The sequence below is a fragment of the Biomphalaria glabrata genome, chromosome 7 (assembly GCF_947242115.1).
Source record: "Biomphalaria glabrata chromosome 7, xgBioGlab47.1, whole genome shotgun sequence".
Classification (NCBI taxonomy): domain Eukaryota; kingdom Metazoa; phylum Mollusca; class Gastropoda; family Planorbidae; genus Biomphalaria; species Biomphalaria glabrata.
Window position 1 is genome coordinate 31,584,936 of NC_074717.1, and position 21,132 is coordinate 31,606,067.

The 21,132-nt window shown below is 33.6% G+C and overlaps 2 protein-coding genes across 3 annotated transcripts; one reads left to right on the forward strand and one right to left on the reverse strand.

Annotated features, from left to right (window-relative positions):
* Positions 1–1,877: 1,877 nt before the first annotated feature.
* LOC106071658 (uncharacterized) lies at positions 1,878–9,431 on the forward strand. Of its 2 annotated transcripts, none has more exons than XM_013231816.2 (2): positions 1,878–2,072; positions 3,491–9,431. In XM_013231816.2, exon 2 carries the CDS (start codon positions 3,536–3,538, stop codon positions 4,994–4,996), a length of 1,461 nt encoding a protein of 486 aa, XP_013087270.2. In that variant the 5' UTR covers positions 1,878–2,072; positions 3,491–3,535; the 3' UTR covers positions 4,997–9,431. The 2 variants fall into 2 exon arrangements, with proteins under 2 accessions (XP_013087270.2, XP_013087271.2); XM_013231817.2 differs by having other exon boundaries at positions 1,879–2,004.
* Positions 8,099–20,207, reverse strand: LOC106071659 (cytochrome b5-like). Its single transcript, XM_056035305.1, has 6 exons — positions 19,954–20,207; positions 16,574–16,610; positions 12,947–13,038; positions 12,473–12,499; positions 11,983–12,023; positions 8,099–9,620 (listed from the first exon to the last, which is right to left on the reverse strand). Exons 1-6 carry the CDS (start codon positions 20,068–20,070, stop codon positions 9,533–9,535), a joined length of 402 nt encoding a protein of 133 aa, XP_055891280.1. The 5' UTR covers positions 20,071–20,207; the 3' UTR covers positions 8,099–9,532.
* Between the last annotated feature and the right edge of the window lie 925 nt (positions 20,208–21,132).

Here is a 21,132-nt window from a genome sequence, read left to right on the forward strand (position 1 = left end):
GTTCAATCTCTTTTGTGGACCAGTGGGGTGAGGAAGAAGGATTCCGAGCTACCTTTAGGCCAGGCGATCAACAAACAAAATTCTGTTCTGGATTCGAACTCGATCTCGCTCCTTAGGTGGCCAAGCCTTAACCAAGCAGTTTTGACCTTTCAGTCATACAACCATGTATTTAGAGCGCCTCTGAAAATAAAGGATTGATTGTTGTATTTTGGGGATATCAACCCGAAATGTTATCCGAGAAACTGAGCTTTGATATTCTCGACTAATAACCTTTAGCGTTGGAGAAAGGTTTGACCGAAATAATTGCAGGCTTTAAGCGTAAACGTTGTCAATAGGCCGGTTCTCTTGGTGAGATACTCGGCAAAGGATAGTTAAACTTAATGATCAGGGTTACTCCATCAGTTCTTCTAACCAACGAGGCATTTTACAATGGAAAATCTCACGCGCTTCTTTTCGTGCATTTCTGAAAAAAAAAATGTCAATGGCAGAGTATACTTTGAGAGCACTGACATTCTGTTCCTCAATAAACAGAAACTTCTGCCTGAAATAGTGTCGTAAAGTTGTATACAAAATACATTCACAATTCAGCACACGGGTTTTTCGAAAAGAAGTGGGACACTTCTCCTGAGGCAAGTAGTGTGATTTCAAAGCAAGAAATAATTAGGCTATATTCTAAAACGTGAAATTCGCAGAAATGGATTCCCATTCGCTACGGTGTAGGAACAGAAGAAATACTAATATACATATGGATTTCATATCTACTAGTGGACAACATATATCAGTTTTATTGCGTAGGATCGATAGGAAAATACAGAATGCGGTAACGTTAAAAATATTAATCAAACAGCGATATTCTTAATAAGATTTTTTAAAAATAGAAACCGGACATAGATCGACTTTTAAAATGAATGCGGGACATTGAGCGCCGGAAATTTTATGAAAAGCATGACAAACGGTTAAATAAGCGACTGTCCCGGTTAAAGCGGGACGTCAGGTCACGTCAGTCCTTGATATTGTTTATAATCAAAAATCTATAGTGAAAATCTCCAATAGAAAACGTTTCTATAAAATGAAATGACAAAGACCACTCTAGAGTTTGGGGCATGCCTAAGTATATACGGCACCCAAGGGAGACATGACGTTGTATACTGTAAAAGTGTTTGTTCAATGTTTTGGGCAGACAATACCTTCGTTTTTGTTTTTGTTGTTTTTACGCGCCTACAAACTTGAGCTATGCTTGACCTAATCCATGGGGCGTGTATGTATCTCAACGATTCTTCGTTGCATTGCAGTGTCAACCTCAATGTGAAGGAAGTACAAGATGTTGACATCACCATTGACTCGACTTTACAACATAAACAATGACTCAATTTTATTTCGCCTTTCGCTTTTAAAATGAGAGAGAGAGAGAGAGAGAGAGAGAGAGAGAGAGAGAGAGAGAGAGAGAGAGAGAGAGAGAGAGAATATGACCGACTGTCGTACATCTGGGTGACAGAATTTTTCGATTGGTCAAAATCCATGAAGAATACCTGGTTGCGATGGCATCCTGGTAGACAGCCGAAACAAATGAACGTTGTACACTTGTCTTTTTTTTTTCCTCGTCTCGGCGTACTCCACAGGTCAACCTTACGTCTGGACCCGTGGCTTTCACACCGTGACGCGAGACGTGTGTGGGGATTGCGTAAATATCTACATCCTTGATGGAATGTCTATTTCCCGCAATCTGACAGTTTATTGAGGAAAAAGAGCGAAACAAAAAAAGGGCGAGGTATTGAGGTGGAGTGGTCGGGATGGAGAAACTGTTTAGATAGATTTCGGGAGGAGGGGGGGGGGCGAGGACTTTACGGGAGCTAACACGTGCGAAAATTGTAGCATGGATATTGGATATAAAAGGGAAAGAACTGACGTTGATATTTAATTCAGCTCTGTTCATTTACCACGTGATAAAAGGACTTAGTATTGAGTGTTCAGCTGATGTATGCTGGGTAATGTAGCGCATCCAGAGTAAATTTTGTTATGTCATTGCTACGTTAACTTACTTACAGTGTGTTATCTGGATTGTAAATAGAAAGGTAATTAAACATTACAAGTTAGCCTCTAGTTTTCTTATTGCATCAAGTGTAGGCCTATCGTTTCAACCTTCATTGTGTCTTTCTGTTGTTGTTGTTTTATTTAGAAGGCCATCTTATTTCATGAAGTTACGATTAACTGCATGAAAACTTTCAAATAGGAAAAACAAATTGTCATACATATTAGGGATGCGAAGGCGTGGTGGCTGAGCGGTAATGCGCTTGGCTTTCGAACCAGATCCTGGGTTCGAATCGTAGTGAAGACTATGATTTTTAATTTCAGGATCCTTGGGCGCCTCAGAGTCCACCCAGCTTCTAAGGCTAACTAACATTAGTTGGGGAAAGTTGTGCTGGCCACATGACATCCTCATTAACCGTGGGCCAAAGAAACAGATGACTTTTAAATCATCTGCCCTATAGATCGCAAGGTCTGAAACTTAACTTTTTTAAAAACAGAATTTGATTAATAATTAACAAACTAAACTAGAAAAATGTTTGACAGTATCTATTTTCTTCTTATCGATACGACACATTAGTAGGGGTATCGACTTTAACGTTGTTTGATTATCAACGTCAATACAATTTATTTATTTATTTTTTGAAGAAAAAAAAAATTCTTTGAAAAATAATGTTTTTTGTTTTTGCTTTTTGTAAATCACATCTATCATACTATAGAATGCCCATCGCCCTGTGGTCCAATCTCTTGTGTGGACGTTTGGGAGGTAGAGGTATGTGGGAAAATGTTTTCATGCAGACTTTACGCGCTCAGCAAACACAACTCGACTCAAACTGGTCCCCCTTACAGGTAGCCAAGATGTTCTTGCCACTCGGCATCGCACTCCCCAGTTTTAAATAAAGTTTTTTATCAATCCTTTTTACAAAGTAAAGGTAAAAAGTTTGTACACATCATTTCTCCCACACCCAATCTCGGATTAAGCTGAAAATTTGCACAATTATTTCTTTTACCTCACAACACAAGCATCAATAAAAAAAAAAAAAAAGAAGAAGAAAACAAGTTATTTAATTAACTTTTTTTTTGTTTCTTGAACAAGGGAAATAAATAATACGTGACAGATGTGTTCATATTAGTTGAATTATTCCCCTTTGTGGACACCTGAGCCCTTAATGAACATTTTTTATGCATTTAAAAAAAAACAATCATGTAAACATTCACCAAGATAGCCCCTTCTTCCTTTCCCCTTTCAAAACTGGTCCAGACAAATGATAGGATCATAGTGCATTGAGAAAGCTAAAACCTAAGCAAATGCAATTGATAAAAATATTTCAAATTGCACAGATTTATTATGTTTAGGTCGATGATTGGTCTAAATACACGGATGATCCAAACTAATTGATACAATTACAATTAATATAAGCTTTGTTTTTTTAAAGTATATTTAAAATGTTTTTTCTGGTTTCAGATTTTTTCCTCTGTCATCTTAAAAGTGATCTATCACTGATAAAAAATGTTTCTTATCACACACGTAACATTAATGACAGTTGTCATCTTTATGGTGTCTCAAAGCTTAACGTCTGCCGCTATAATCAAGAAGAATGCTGTACCGCCAGAATGGGAAAACATCTGCCAGGCTGACGAAAATTCCGACATCCTGAAAAGTTATTTGCTGGAATTCAAAGAGCAAGACAAAGTCGTGCATCTGAAGTGTTTGGTGTCTTCAAGCTCTGTCGGTTGGCGCTTCTCCGTGCTAAGGGATCATTTAAACCGAACGCTGAACAATGTTTCTGTATTTCTCTACGTGGAGTGCAGCACGGGTTCTAAAATTTCTCTCCCGTGGCCCATGAAAGCCCCGGGGGTGGTGGGAGTGTCCATAAACAACTGCATACTTACCGACAAGTACGCAGATTTATGGAATCCTTTGTTTTCGCACATGAAAACCGGCCTGAGAGTTTTGGAAATCAGAAACTCCAATTGGCTAAGTGAATCTTTTAGTTTTAACTTTGTTTTAAACAATTTGTCTAGCATCACAAAAGATTACGACTGCGGTCATTCTAATACAATTGAGTATATGGTCAACAGCAATGTCAGCGATATTGTGGACCCCAGGGATCTCAAACCTCAAAGCAGTGTCAATATTTTCAAAAACTTCAACTTTTCAAGGATCCCTGGTTTCAAAGAAGCAGAATTCAATGCAAGAGGGAGTAACTCTCAATCACATCGTACATTCATACACCGGTTATCCCTAGAGAATGCAACTTCTACGTCCACTAGCGTTGAGAACATGTTGTCAAAGCTGGGGGAAATCAATGTCCATAAATGCAATTTTTCGCGGCTTAGAGTTCTTGAAGAGAGCTACCCAACTCTAATGATTGTCAATTATTTTAAAATTTTGGTCCGCACTAATTTCTATCCAGAAATAAAAGTGCTCAATTTCTCTAGATCTGGAATCAGCGAAATGCCTGTGGAGCTAGTAGACTTCAGAAAATATTTCCCGAAGCTGACCTACATGGATTTATCGAGGAATAATATGACCGAGGTCAAGCTTCCTTCCCACTTCAACCCCGGCAGTCAGCTCACCTTGAACGTTAGCTATAATAAAATAACGCGGCTGACCCTAGACGATCTCATCGCGGTGTCTGAAGTTGAAGGTCTGTTCTTGGACTTCCGGGGCAATCCTATCCACTGTGGATGCGAAATGGCCAACCTACTTCTGAAAATGAAGTCTGCCGATTTCTTTACCGGCAAGCTGATGCCTTACAGCTACATCAAGAACGTCGAGTGCGCTTCACCATTCCACCTCCTTGGACGTCGCTTGTCCTCTCTCGTCGTTATGTGGTCTCCAGTAGATATTCGCTGCAACGTCGACAAACGTAATCAAACATCTAGGCAAGGCGTCTTCAGGACTTGGATATTATGGGCGTTTCTAGTATGTACAACCACCACAGGCCCAGTGTGTAACATAATCTAAACCATTACCTCATGTCATTTGTCTAATAAGTGCATGCTGCATGCAAAGCCTTTTAGCGAATTGAGTCATATTAAGAATTCGAGGATTTTTCACTTCCAAACCAGCTCTAACTGTATTTGACTTCCCTTTTTCTTTGGGGGGGGGGGGGGGTAATGTATAAAAGCAATGTGTCGAGGTGCCAAATGACAATAGATGTAGATCTATTTAGCGGATTTTGCCAGCAACAAAGTTTAGATTAAACCAAACGATAGGCCTACAATTTCCGGCTTATATGCTTTAGGTAAATAGATCTGAACTGCTAACAGAATTATTGAAAATTAAATTCATTTTTTTTCACTGAAAAGTTATTACTTTTTTGGTAGTGTTGATAAATTTGCAATTATGACCACTATCTTATGTAGCCTACAAAATGTCTTTGAAGCATCTGTACGTTATTTGGTCTTTTGAACCAACAATGTAGGCCTATACCTGTATTTCAACAGAGCGGGGGAAAAAGCCGAACGATAAACGTAACCGTCCCCCCCCCCCCCAGCCTAAGAAGAAAGTAACCAAGGAGTTCAGTGTAAGGAGTAGCAAATAAATCTTTCATACCGGTATCAGAATGTCAAAGGTAACGACTTTAATGCTGCAGCTAAATGGTGGCATGGAGATAGTCGCAAAAAACACAATGTGTAAAGTCTGGAACAATAACTGGTGGACACTTTCAAATAATTAGGGTCGAAGGTGAAAAAGGATTGTGGTCATAACAAAATGCTTCAGTGATGCACATATTACTGCCCGCGGGTCATTTACGACCCGTGAAGTGGTGCTATCTGGCTTTTCGAAACTTCACACAATCTTCTATGGAGTAGCTGAAGCTCGGCTCCATTGGGCCGGCGGGTCATTACTACACCTGATGTGATGCTATCTGACCCTTTGAAACTTCAGTCTACAACGGAGCCCAGAAGTTCGGTTCCATTGGGCTTGACAATTTCTTCTGGCGATACGGGCCATGAAACGTGTCGGAAATTTCTATGTGCCTCGAGTCGAAAACGTTTTGGGAGTCCCCGTCTTTCATCATATGGGCCTACATTATACAAAGGAGTTCCATTGGCTACCCTGCAGGGGCGTAGCTAGGAATTAGCCATCATTTGGGGGGGGGCTCCATTTTGCGTAATATTTAATGTAAAAAAACTTATTTGGGGCCCCTCCTCAAATTGGGGCCTGGGGGGATTTTCAAATTGCCCCCCCTCCTCCACCCACACTAGCTACGCCACTGCTACCCGATAAAACTGAGCTTGTCATTTGTGGTTTCAGTAGGCTACTTTTTGACTAGATCTAATAGACTAAGATGGACGTTAATCAGCTTTAGGTAGTATAAGCATTGATGGGTACCAGATAAATATAGCCAGACTTGACAGAAGGTGTTTAGAATTTTACATTAAAAAAAAAACATATTTCAGAAACTAGGCCTACATATGAAAAGAAAAAAAATACTTTAAAAAAATATACGAAAGATCTTAAATTAATCATCTATTCTTTTTAATAGATCTAGACTAGCAATAATAAATTTGCGCGAAGGAAAAATTTTGTATTGTTTTTGTTTTAGCAACTTTCAGTCTTACATCATGCTCAGTGCGCTGTTCCAATTATTTTTATGGACCAGTTGGGAGGGAGGATTGGAGGTTTTCGTGCTGCTTTTTTTTTTTTTTAAATGGTGTTTGAGTTGCAGACATCTCAAGCCTCTATGATGGTAAACCGACGTAATTATAGCCACTGAGCTATTCAAGAACTTAGGCCTATAAAAATAGTTTTATAGTCTATTGTTAGTTTCAAATTTTTAGCGAACCTTATTCTCTACACAAGGCTTGTCTACTCTTAGCTAAATACATTTTCTATATAAAACAAAATGAATTAATCACGATTAATTAAGTATCTATTTTTATCGTTTCATGAGTTGTCATCGACTTCTTGATCCGATAATGGGAAGTGGGCAAATGACATCTAAAACATTCCACCCTGACACAGAGCTCATTAAGTTTGATAAAAACAGAGCCAGTTCCATTGTGTCTGCACTGTTGTTTTTTGTTCGACTTCTGCGCATACGATGTACACAAAACATTCTGCGTCTACAGCTTGTACACATATAGCCATTTGTATCATAAATAATTACCGGTACTCGAGTACACTCATGTCTGTATTGAAATGTATTACTCGTCTTTTATTTCTGCTTCAGCCTGTGGAGCACACGAGTTGTATCTTGGCCGAGGTTCTTGTTTGGAATGTGCAATGCCAGAGTTAAGCTTTCGTCCATGAAACAAGCAGATCTGTATGAACAGAAATTTTGTCATATTTGATCAGTCCTGAAGCAACTTTTTCTTTGACTTTTGTAAAATGTAGGAGACTCCTTACGTTCAAATAATGAAATTCTTTTCAAACGCAATTTTATATAAAAAATGCAGTTATGTATCAGGAACTATTTGACAGAAAGTTATCACTGCAGTGTACATTCGGTATAGCGTAAGAAGTGTAAATTGTGTATTAAAAATATTTTCTGATGTCATTATTTTATTTTTGATAATGTTAATGAAGTTAACAATATATGTATTAAATGACCTCTACAAGCAAGGTACCGTATTTGCACTAATAAAATCTCAGTTGTAACCCAATTGTGTACTACCTGGTACTGACCTGATGCAAATGTTACCTATTGTGTCAATTACAATTACTTACGAATGACCGAGATGGAAAGTATTTATATAATTATTCACTTTCACATGTATATATGCACTTCTATATTTATAATGCATTGGCTATTGAGTAAATTATTTGTTGAACTTTCAATTGGAGTCTTTTTTTTATTCTTTATTTCATTATGCATTTACATTTGGACCAATTTGTATTTTGTGTGTTATTAATGAAGACATTTTGTTTGGATTACACATAAATGTACACATGTAAATGAATGCACCTTTTGAATAATTTGATGTTTCACTAGAATAATAGTATACAATATAAATAAATAACAATAAATATAACCCCTATATTGAAAAATCTATTGTTCTATCAGTTAACCTTGTATTCCTGTAACCGCAAAAGGAAATACTGACAATTCCAAAACCATTATGAGACAATAGCTTTATTTATGATGGAAATAATTTAGGTTGGTGAAAGTAGCCTTTTGGGGAGTAAAAACTACAGAATACAAACAAAAATGCAAAATTGGCAGTTCAACTTTTCTCTAAGACAATACAGTATTGAAATATTTAAACAGGTGTTTATTAATTTTTTTAAAATCTTTATCATATACTTTTTGCATCCTGTACCATAAGATACATTTGGTTTACAACTCATAATATTTTGTACATTACAATTAGCGCATTAAATGTATGAATGAATGGTATTTGTTTCGCGATTTAGCCCATGATTTTTGGCTAGCCATTATATACTGGCTTGTATATCTAGTTTACTAATTTACTACTGGACAATATAGCTACTGTATAGGTTATGAAAAACATCAAAAGTTAACATTTCTTGAAAAAACTGATGCCAAAACTCATCCAGCCTTCTTAAATTTTGTTATTGCATTGTGAAATAACTTGGCTAAAAATTACATTCATAAGTTTCATTTTTTTTTTATGTTTCTAAGAATAACAAAACTGAAAGAAGCATTCATACAACTGGAGTCATTCAACCTAAATGAATATTTTATGTGACAAATCTACTTGATGATCAATAGAATGCCAAGGTACATATTATCAACAGAACTTTAATAATGAAATCCGGCTCAAGCTGTGTACTATGAAAGTGAAAGGTAATGTTGACGAACCCTAACATAGGGAGAGAGTAACTTTTGACTGGTCAAGTCAGCATTATAAGCACAATGTCTCCAACCATGAAAGACATCTGTCCACCCAGTTTTGTATATGCACTGCAGCTATTCAATCACAAAGCAATTATGCCACCCTTCCTCTCATATGCATCAACAATTAGTGGCACAATATTATGGATAGCTAGATTAATGACTAATTATTGCAAGTCATGCCAGAGTCACAAAGCCAACAATGGAACTTAGTTGATACAATTCATTTCACTTCATTACATTTTCAATTCCCCCCCCCCCTCCTTTTTTTAAATATTGTTTGGTCTCTATTATGTCTTGTACAACTAAATTAGCTTCCTGAAAATGTAAAAAAAAAAAATCTCTAATGAAGCTGAGCCAACATAAACTAAAAGACTTATTTCTCTAGATAGAAACCTGGATCACAAATAACAAAATATGTATACAGTTCAACAATTCATAAATTATTTGTTAAAAATACAATGAAATTTACTGATTAAAAAAAAAAGAAAAAAAAATAATAACAATAACAACAAACTAAAATTCTGAATACAATTTACCAGACCTAACAATCCATTTTGACAATAAAAGATTTAAAAAGAAGGAATAAAAAAATCAATTAATAAAATGATAATTATTATATTCTGTGGAAAAGTGGACATTAAAATGTGTGTACATCATGGTGACATGGTAACAAGGCTATTGTCAAGTCAGTCTCAAGCTGACGAAGAAACAATGTAACGATAAGCAAATGCAGCTGCTAAAGCAACTCCAACAGGTAAGAGCCATCCAGTCCAAGATGATCTGAAATTGGAATATTTAAATCTGTTATAATCATTGTATCATATTGTATGTGAGCACTACCACTTATTTTTCATCTAAATAATGTTCTTTATTTAGAGTTTTAAAGATGAAAAAAAAAAAAATCAATATTTTTTTTTGTAAAAAAAAGTTTTGACTTTTCTGTTTCATTTAATTGCTGTATATTTCTACTGGGAAAATTGCATACCAAGTTATGTGAATGTTTTATCTCATATATTGGTGATTGCTTGATAACACTGATTTAGAAAAATAATTAATTTTATAGGATAACATTAAGTCAGCTAGGCTAACAAAAACTCAACAATTTAAAAAAAAATAGATTGAAATATTTTCAAATTAAAATGTGTTATCATCACCAACTCATTGACCTTGACATCTAAGAGATTAGACCTACTTTTTGTAATCTCTTAATTACCCCCCCCCCCCACGGTATTGATTGTGAATGCCTAAGGGGGCTTCATCATTTCAAACCTACAGGATGACCAACACATATGTGCCTTTAGATAAAATACTTAAAAGGTGACGCAAATGACTTCAGATAAAACTCGATGGTCTAGAATGTACCAATCAACATTTCAAGAAAGGGTGCAACATGAATTTAGTAAGCAACATTCTACCTTCCCACAGATTTTGATAGAATCTATGCGCCTGTCTTAGCCATCATTTTTTTTTTAATTATAAGTCAGCAATTTACTTTGCCTTCTTAACTACAAACATACGTTAGTTATTAAATACTACTAATATTTTGAGGTAATACTACTAATATTTTGAGGTAATACTACTCTTACTAAATATCAGCTCCAAATAAATAAAACCTTGATGTACTGGTGGCTAAGAAATCACAAAAATATTCATTGCCCAATAGGTTTAGGAATTATGTTTCAATGCAAGAAAATTGAAATGACTTTATAAATGTCATTTCAGTAAATGTAAAGAAACAAAAGAACATTAGACAGAATAACAATACTTCATATTCAATTTAAATCTAAACAAAATATTTACTTGTTAATTAACAAAGTAAATTGCAACTTCTGAATAATGATTTAATATCCTGTTAAATAACTATTGTATTTTCGAAATATGTAACGTTTGTATAATTTTAAGGATTGGTTGCAAATTCAAGTGTTTTGATTATTATTTGAAGGACTGGTTTATCCCTGCATACATATGTTTTTCCCAAGTTATTTTAACAAAAATCAATTTAAAGTAGGTTTTTGGCCTCTAAGTACAAATAATAATGAACAAAAAAAAAAGTTGACATTTTCTCTCATGTCACTTAGGTCAATATATTTTACAGTTACAAGTAATTGAGACTATCATACATTGTTACAAGTAATTGAGACTATCATACATTGTGACAAGTAATTGAGACTATCATACATTGTTGAAATAACTAAACATGATTGAATGTTCTTGATGTTTATCTTAAGTATTTTTGTCTAAATAAAAGTGATCATAGCTCACTTTGCATTAAATTAACTCTATCTCTCCTAATCAACAATACCATCACTAATATGACCCATTCTTTGAGCCAAATTGATGATATTATCCTTGATGCTTAAGAAGTCAGTTGTTTTGTTTTGTCTCCTCACAAAATGTTTCTAATTGTTTATAATTTAATCTTGAAGTTTCCCTTTTCATTTCCTTTTCAATGTGTTTTTACCAAAAGCAATGTTTTTAAAGCGTGGGGGATACAAAAAGCTCTACTTTTGAATATCAATGTTCCACATGATAAAGACATGGGATAGTGAGCTCAAGACAATTAATGTCTATGTTTTATATGTTATACATTCTATGTTTTATATGTTATATATTAAGTTTTGTGAAAATATAAATAACTATCACAAAAAAATTATTTTAGTTCAATTTGTATGAAAAAAATATTCCCTACATCTAGTTTTAAAGAGACTTCTACAAAGTAAGTTTTTTATTTTTAAAATGTATCAAGCTAAATAAAATTCTATTTTGGCTTTATAAATATCAATTTCTTTTATATAAAAAGGATGAGTATTACCCTCTAATTCTATACAAAATATAACATTTTCTGATAAACAAAAAGTTAATGAACTTTGATCATATTAAGGTAGTGAAATACATAGGAGCCAAATGGATAATTCCATTGGAATGTGGAAAATAATTATGAAGAGAAAGAGTTAATGACTGTGAGGATGAAATAAATAAATCAGCCTTGTCATCATAAAAGCATGATTTACACCAGTCTACTACTGTTTGCACTACATTGTAAAAACAGTTATTGAAAAAAAAAACATGTCTATAATTTGAATGTGGTACTGTCAAGCTACTCAACATTATGAAGGCACAGAAAAAAAAAACTCAAGTTTACCCTGATGATGGTGAATCTGTAGCTGTTGGACCGGTATTTGTCTGAAGAGAAAGAAAAAAAAAAAGAGAAAATTTATGAAAATATATTCATTACCATTTTTCTGTACTTGACAAATGAATCTTTTTCCATTCATGGCCTTTATGCTTAGTAATTTAAACTTTGCATTTCTAGTTTCTAGTCTGGTAGTGCAAATACATTTTTCCCCCTCAAATTCCGTTATTTCTTTTGTAATCTAATTTTGAAGGATATATCAACATTTAATAGCTTAGGTTCTTTTCTTATTTCTTTTAAAGATATGAACCATGCTAAGTCTAGTAAGTCTACTTTAATTTTTTTAAAGACTTTATGAAATCATGAAATTGGAAAATAAAGATGACAATTATTGCTTTTAACATTTTTTTAAAGTGCAACATTCATTTACCTTTAAGCTCATTGGTTAACAATTTAGTTAACATAACAATAGAAAAGGAGAAAAAAAAAAAAGACTTACAGCATATGTTTTCTTAGATCTGTCATCCTGTTATGAAGAAATAAGATTATAATATTTGTGATGAGCAGTCAGTTCTGTATTTAAAATGTGTTTTTACGTAAGTTTTTGTTTCAGTTACTTATTTTAACACACTTTACGAAAAGGTTGGATTAAAAGACAAGTGAGATGAGTAAAAGCACTTGTTTGCATCTGATTTGCTTACATCAATACTAAATTACTTGTTTGCATCTAGATTTGCTTACATAAATACTAAATTACTTGTTTGCATCTAGATTTGCTTACATAAATACTAAATTATTATATAAAGATGCCTCTTTTGAAACAACTCATCAAAAAATGTATGCTATTTTAATTATAATTTTAAATAAAAAGAAAAGGTTTTGCCTTGTCTCCTACAGTCAAACACTATCACATGGTATATAATTAGTAAAAGCAATCTACTAGCAATACATTAATAAAATAAATATTGCTTACAGGATGTAAGTCACCAACTAGATAATCATTCATTAGTGTTCTGGCATCTGTTGAGTGACCAACATCTTCAAAAGCTTCTGTTGCATCTCCACCTTGACAAAGAAATATGCAATGAAACATTTGAAAACATTTCCTAGACAAGCTCTCACAACAGTCACAATCAGATGAGCTCAGTCTACAACTACTAATGATGATATCCAAAGAAATTTTATTATATATATATATATATATATTATTTATATATATATGTAAGTGCATAAGACTAGATTGTGAATAGCATAGTAGGACTGTAACATCGGACGAAACAAGCAGTTATTTTATTCATATTAACAACAACCAAAAGGCCAAGTACAGGGTTCATAGCCAATTTCATGAATGATTTTCCAGGTTTTCAAGGTTGAGTTTTAGATTTTCAACGTATGCATCGCACCATAGCAAGCAATATATATGTATATATATTTACATACATATGACATAAATATGTAAAAAGAACAATATATATATATATAAATATTCAATTTAAAAACCCACATTAAAATGTATGCTGATAAATTGAAATCATACCTCAAAAAAAAAAAAAAAAAAAAAAAAAAAAAATTCATCTCTAGTGTTCCTAAGCATTTAAATGCAACTTTTTAATACATTAGAAAACACACACAAGCTTGCACTACAGAAGAATAACTTTTTTAAAATATGAGATGTAATTCAGCTAAAACTGTCGCAATCTGAAGTTGGAAATTTTCTTAAATTGACATAGATTTGTAAAAATAATATTTCATTCTTACTATACCAGTTCCCACATCTAAGGGTCTGACAAGGCGTGGTAGCACGACCATGTCCAGACTTAGGATTGGCCACACCTACATCACGCACTCTTTTGTACTGAAGAGAGAGGAGCCCCCACTTTGCGAGTACTGTGACTCTCGCCTCACCGTGGAACATATCCTCGTTGATTGCCCCAGATACCAGGATGTCAGGGCGAAATATTTTAGAGCCACTAATCTAAAAACACTATTTAATAATGTCGACCCTGGGAAGGTACTGGGCTTTATTCGGGAAATGGGGCTATCTACGAAGATCTGATTTCTGAATTTGTGAACATGCACTATTTACATTAGATTTTTACCAAATATTTAAATTTTTACTACCTTTACTATTTTAACTGTGAATAGACCTTGATTTTAATTATATGACTGTATAGAATCTGGCCCTTGTTGTTTAGAGAGAGAGTAGTCCTTAAGGAACTGCAGGCACGACATGGCCTAAATTGTGCCGATGTGCCTCAAATAAAAAATCAAATCAAATCAAACTATACCAGTTGACTTGCTTTCCATCAGTTTTAAGTAAATTACAACCAAAATAACCCTACGGGCTTTTCTACAGCTGTGTGCGAAATATTTTCGTTAAATCTACAGTAGATCTAGACTCTAATTTAAGTCACTAAATTCGCGGACTTTTCACAGCTGTGAGAGAATTATCTTCACTCTATTCTATTGGATTAGCGTAAATTAAGTCTAGATCTAAGTCTAAGTCACTAAATTCGGGGACTTTTTTCGAATTATCTTCACTGAATCACCGTAAATCTAGTCTCTAAAATTCGCGGACTTTTCACGGCTGTGTGCGAATTATTTTCACTGAATCTACCGTAAATCTAGAGTCTAGATCTAAGTCACTAAATTCGCGGACTTTTCACGGCTGTCACTGCTTCTACAGTCTAGATCTAATTAAGTCACTAAATTGGCGGACTTTTCACGGCTGTGTGCGAATTATCTTCACTGAATCTATCGTAGATTTAGACTCTATAGATTCTAACTCAATGTCACTAAACTTCGCGGACTTTTAACGGCTGTGAGAGAATTATCTTCACTAGATTCTAGTGATTTAGCGTAAATCTAGAATCTAGCGTGATTCTAGAGCAATCTAGACATTAGATGTAACTGGATCTAGATCCTTAAATTAACTAAAATTCACGGAGTTTTCAGGTTAAGCGCGAATTATCTTCACTAGATCTAACTTAGATCTAAATCTAGATACTATTTCTAGCTAGATGAGAAGGATGGATCGTGAGAAGACTCAAAAGTAAAGTACCGGTAGCAATTATACTCAAACACTGAATCATAATCTCCAAATACAAAATCTAATAAAATACTCAGAAAGACACAAAGATAAGATGATATACGGACTTTCCACGCGAAGTCACTCTTACTGTTACAAGAAGAAGATTTTTGGCGAGGGAGGGCCCGGAGGGGTGTAGCCTTCACATTAGGCTGCTAATTGCTCTAGTTATAGACAATAGTCACTACAGACTAGATCTAGCGCGTCTTCAGTAGTAGGCCTAACAGTGAAAGGAAAATAGTGCTAAGTGAAATGCTTGCTTGAGCCAATGTCGTTTTCAATCACGAGGTCGCCCTTCACAAGTGGGTGAAAGGCGGTGTAGACGCGTCGTCACTGGTCAGCTCAATGTAACCGGGAAAAAAAAACGAAAATAAACACCAGGTATCGGGGGAGGGAAAGAACTCAAGGTCCAGTTTTAATATTCAAGGTTTTTACACCGTTTTTTACGAAATTCAAGGCTTTTTCAAGGCCTTGAATTTAATATGAAATTCAAGGTGTTTTCCAGGTTTCCACGGTGGCTACGAACCCTGCAAGTAAGAATGTTTTGCAAGAGTGGAGGTTTAAATATAAATATCAAATAAATTTAAAAATTTCATTATGAGGACAAAGAACATATGTTAGGATATATGGGGTGAAAATTGAATGGTGGTGGTTGGGAAGGGGGGATGCAGACCGTACCATTGAAAAAAAGCTAAGTAATAAAAAAAATGCAAGTTCGGAGATGCCTCTATATTAACACACTGAAGAAATTCAGAGTTGAATACACTTCTCTTAGAGTTTAATATCTTCAAATTCAAACCACTGATTTTATGAAATAACTTAACTATGAATTTTTAAAAAAGCACACTGAACAATTACAAACCAAATGACTAACAAATATTGACCTGATCCAAATGACTAACGAACAATGACCTGATCCAAATGACTAACAAACAATAACCTGATACTTTGCCTTATTTTCCCTTATAGTATAGTCTTCCAAAAAGACTTTTCTAGATGAATACATCATTCTTCATCCTCTGAAATTTTTCTCTTTGGTGACCTGCATATTTATTTTCTAAAATATAAGCCCAATGTTTCAGTCTTGCTCAAAACAAAAAATATTGACCCTTATTTTAATCAGGCTCCTAAACATACACAGCTGGTTAGTTCCTACACACTGAGTAGCCTCTATATGCAGTACATCATGACTGTCTTATTTATTCACACACCTTTCACTAATTCTCTCATGTAGGGATGATAAATATGAAATTTTACCCACTTCTTTTTTTTTTGCCATACACTAGGAATAACTAAGCACTTTTCACATTCTGTAAAGCCCTAGCAATGACCACAACTGTACTCTAGTTTTTCACTATTCTTTTTGCTTCATAACCACTAACTCTAAACTTCGCAGATATATGTCAAGAGGATCATGCTTTTTCTATTTTTTAATAAGTGTGTGAAAATATTTAACAGAGTAATAGCAATGTAAGTATATTAAACTATGTTTAAAAAATAATAAAAACTAACCTGCTTGCTCCAATAATACTTCCTCTCCACCTGGATGCTAAGAATATAGAAAGATAAAAACAAAGAAAATAAATACCGATATTAAGAAAAAATATAACATGCCTTTATGGGTGCACACAGTTACAAATATGTCACACTGCTTTTAGAGTCATCAAATTTAGTGTTACTCAAATTCAGTGCAACAAAAGATTTTGTATACAATCAATTCCTTAGAATATGTCTGGTAGATTTGATTTGAACAGACTGTGTTCACCTCCAGCATAACTAGGGCACATATCATTTGTTTGTTTTTTAAATGCTTATTAAAATTTCAATATATGTAACAACGAGTTTAACCTGTTAGTAATTAGTCTTTTTATTTCTAAATCTCTTATGACACAAATCTAAACAAAATAAAACTTTAGCCTACATTTTAGCACTGGTAATATGAGATAGGCCTATGTGAAGGCCATTGTGTAATGCATGGCTTCCATTGCACCACATCATGGCATAGAGGGCAATAACTGTAACACACTCTAGTAACACTGATTACTAAAAAATACCCTTTTTCTTTGCCCATTATATTATAAGTTGTTCTAGTTGAGAATATTCAAACATTAAAAATAAATTTACTAAACATTGCATGTAAATAATTTGACAGAAAAATGAAAAGTATTATCAAAAATGTAAAATATGAGTTATATTTTACAAGTTTACATAAATTAATGATGTGGAAAATGCTGCTAAATTTTGTATTTCTTAAAAAAAAAACAAAAAAACTTGTACTTATTATGTTGACAATTGTTTTTTTTAATTTTCTGTTGCATAATGATAAGTCTGTGTAAGCTATTTTCTTTTATAACACCCTTATTATTTTAATTTATATTTTCAAATACTATTTTTGCTTTAAATTCACTGAAAACACTGAAATATTGCATTTTTTTTTGTTTATACAGGTAAATTTTACTTTAAGATGAGCTTGTATGTTTGTAAACCTGATGGAGGTGTTTCCTGGCTTTGAAACTCACACAAGTTTTAATTTAAAAGTGTATATGTCCTCTTAATCCAACCTTCAGTTCTATTCCTATTACTTCTTCCACAAACAGCTGTCACACCACTTAGCATGATAATTAATGCTCATGTTTCACAATCGCCTTTTAACCTATATCTGACAGTATTTATTGAGAAAAACTAATACAGAGATCACTAGATCCTCTCTTCCCTGTAACATATATATTAAAAGAAAAAAAGAATCACACTGTGACACTAAGTAGTTTTCATATATGATAAGTGTTCAACAATACTATAAAAATAATTCTATTTAAATCAATAAACACAAATGCAGGATATATGCAGGATATCTCATGGCCATTTAGTTTGGTTGGAAAGTTTGAACTAGACCTGTCTATTATACATACATAAAAAAAAAACTCAATTGTGTCTAATAAACTGAAATCTCTACTACAAATCTAAAAAAGAAAATAACGGAAAGAAAAAGCACTGAATAAAATTAATGTCGATTCAAACAGCCTGAACTACAATGTGCAATCCAGTCCCTCAAAGTTTTTTTGTTTTTTTTAGCATTATTTACTATTATGCACCCAAAATAACTTCCATGTGAGTAGCACTCTTGACCCGATTCAAAAAGATCTTGAATGTTCCACAAAACTTAGTAGTCTCATTTTGGAATTAAGTTCTATATGTAATAAAGTAGACAGATCTCAAATTCCCAAAACAAAATTTTCCAGACAGAGATTAAAAACACATTTTCAAGATCTAGAGTCTATATGTTTTGTTTTGTAAAATGTTTTACTTATTTCGGATGTTCCTTCAGAGTTGAAGATAATTACTTCCTAGTCCAAACCTCCCGCAGGACGGCGGGGGATGGGAGCGGGCAGGGTTTGAACCCGGGACCATTGATAAGTCCGAACGACAGTCCAGCGTGCAAACCGCACGACCAGGCAGCCATCCAATATATATCAGATTTCACAGGGTTTCTATGTGACGTCACACAAACCTATTAATTTAATTTATTGACATACTGTATAACGAAAAACCATAGAGTAAAAGAAATAGATCTAGATCTTTAAGCAAAGAAAAAAAGATGTGTAGATTTAAATGCTTTAATAACCATGGTAGTGTGTAGTTTCTCACCTGACCTCTCAACACACAACACTATTGCTTGGTTGTCTGGCCTAGGCTAGACTAAAACTGACCAGTTTGTTAGAATCTGTGGTTATCAGCCAGACACATGATCTATTTACTTTTTGGGAAAGGGAGGGGTGTAGATAAAAATGTTACTTTTTTTTTCTCTCAAGTTGGTTATTCTAATGTTTTTAGATATCACATATAAATATATTATATATATTATCTTTAATATATATACACTGTTATTACTGTACCATAGCTATGGACAAGGCCATAACTAAGCCTAGCAGCCTTGTAAGTATGAAGCGATAAAATTGATTAGATTCGCTTTTAGTACTGTTGAGGGAAGAGACGTATTACATGCCTAACCTAAAAACAAAATCTCAAAGAACCAAGTTGATTTTTTTTATAAGTCAGGAATTTACAGTCTAATTTATTAGATCTAAATGTTTCTAAGTATCTATATCTATAATTATTATATACTAGATCTAGATCTAGCTAGATAGATCTATAGAATCTAGATCAGTATATTACTAATATATTAAAATTTAGATAGTCTTAATTTATAACATCAATTATCAGTCAAATCAGATTGGGACAGATTCTAGATCATGATTCATGTCTATTATTTAGTCTATAATTCTATAACATTAACAGTTACAGTATAATAACTAGTCTAGATATAGATCTAGAATAATCTAGATCTAAATAAGTATTATAGTTACAGTATAATATATATAGATCATTAGATCTAGTATAGATTTATAGATTATAATTATTATAATAATATAATATTAATATTATTATAGATCTAGATCTATATAGAATACTAATAGATCTCTAGTATACTATCTAATCTTTAGTAAACTTTAGTATCTAGTCTCTATAATCTAGACTATATTGACTATACTACTATACTATTCTATATAAATATACTAGATCTAGAGTCTATATTCTATCTAGTAGATAAGATATAGATAGAGAATCTAGATTAAGATAGTCTTTATTTCTATATATATAGATCTAAAATCTAAATCTAATTAATATTAATATAGAAAAATAGCCTGCCTATAGGCAGTATTATGAGAATATAGGCTAGGCAATCAGACAGTCAAGTCACATTGTGACATTGTGATTGTAGTCACTAGACTCCCTAGTCTAGTACTGTAGTAGTCGCACTCTCAGTTACAGTATGAGTATGAGTATTAGTATTACAGTAACGTACTAACGTTAAACTTTAAAGTTAAACGTACCTCTTCAAGGAATTTGGTTACATCATAAACTTTGTTGTGAATTATCAAATATGTCGATTTAGCGTCATTGTGAGACTTTACTTCTGATAATCTAAACACTTTTTTGTCGGCAGCCATTGCACTAACTCTAGATCTAAACCACTTCGCGTGAATAAATTTCACAATTTGCAAAAAATAACGAGTCCAAAGTTTTAAGATCGGATGATTGTACAAGTTACAACACCGTAAAAATGTAGACTAGACTGTCAACTGCTATAAGATAAATGTGCTTTATTTAATGCATTATGGGAAATATGTTGTGAGATGAAGTTTGTAACATATCGTTTTATTATTATTTTTATTATTTATTAATTACTTTTATTATTTATTTATTTTTAGGAAAAATAATTTCTATAGACCAAAGGGTTATTATCTCAGATTTTCAAGGGGATACGTACTCTGTAGTATAAATTATTATTTTCTTTTATATAATATGAAAAGGTTGTGTTAGGCTCGGTAATTAAAGACGCTAGGTCCTACTGAAAATCCGGTATAAACTGTATATAATAGTCCTAGTATAGAATATTTGTGTTACACAAATAACAAACTAGTGTTTAAGAGGGAAGACATATTTAAACTCCATTTATTACGTAAATACAAGCGGTGTTGCACTGACGCGCTAGTGTGCAAATGTACATATTAGACCAATATGTTACACCCAGAATCCCTAGATTCTCTGAGTCTACAGGCTACTAACACATGTCTAGACTATTAGCATATATATATTGGCTTTAAGCTTCATTTGTTCCTTCAAAGATGTCCATATAGATTCTACCTTCTGCAGGCGTCAAAGGGTATAAGGGAGAATGGGTCGAGTGCTAGACCATTGTGCGAAAGTCTAGGGTGCGCACAAAACAGACAAATCCTTCCGCTGACGTTGACGATGATAGCAAAATTAGTTAGCAATCAGATATGCTACCTATTTAGATCTACCGTTCGACGATTCAGAAAAATCGATAAAAATCATATAGAATAACAAAACTCTCATCCTAACTACAGTTGACACAATGATAATGTTTAAAATTGCTGCCTGTTAGACCTATAGTAGCAGCGATATTTCCCGGCTCCGCCACCAACGCAATTATTTTTTTTTATTTTATTTTTTGCTCTGTTAGACACGGCACCTAGAAGAGTGTGCGT

Excerpts from the sequence above, each read along its gene's own strand:
- LOC106071658 (XM_013231816.2), top strand. The coding sequence starts at position 3,536 with ATGTTTCTTATCACACACGTAACATTAATGACAGTTGTCATCTTTATG.
- LOC106071659 (XM_056035305.1), bottom strand. The coding sequence starts at position 20,070 with ATGGCTGCCGACAAAAAAGTGTTTAGATTATCAGAAGTAAAGTCTCAC. Across the intron at positions 12,500-12,946 it reads TAGTTGGTGACTTACATCCT|GATGACAGATCTAAGAAAAC; the intron begins GTAAGCAATATT and ends TCTTCATAACAG. Across the intron at positions 9,621-11,982 it reads ACAGATTCACCATCATCAGG|ATCATCTTGGACTGGATGGC; the intron begins GTAAACTTGAGT and ends TTCCAATTTCAG.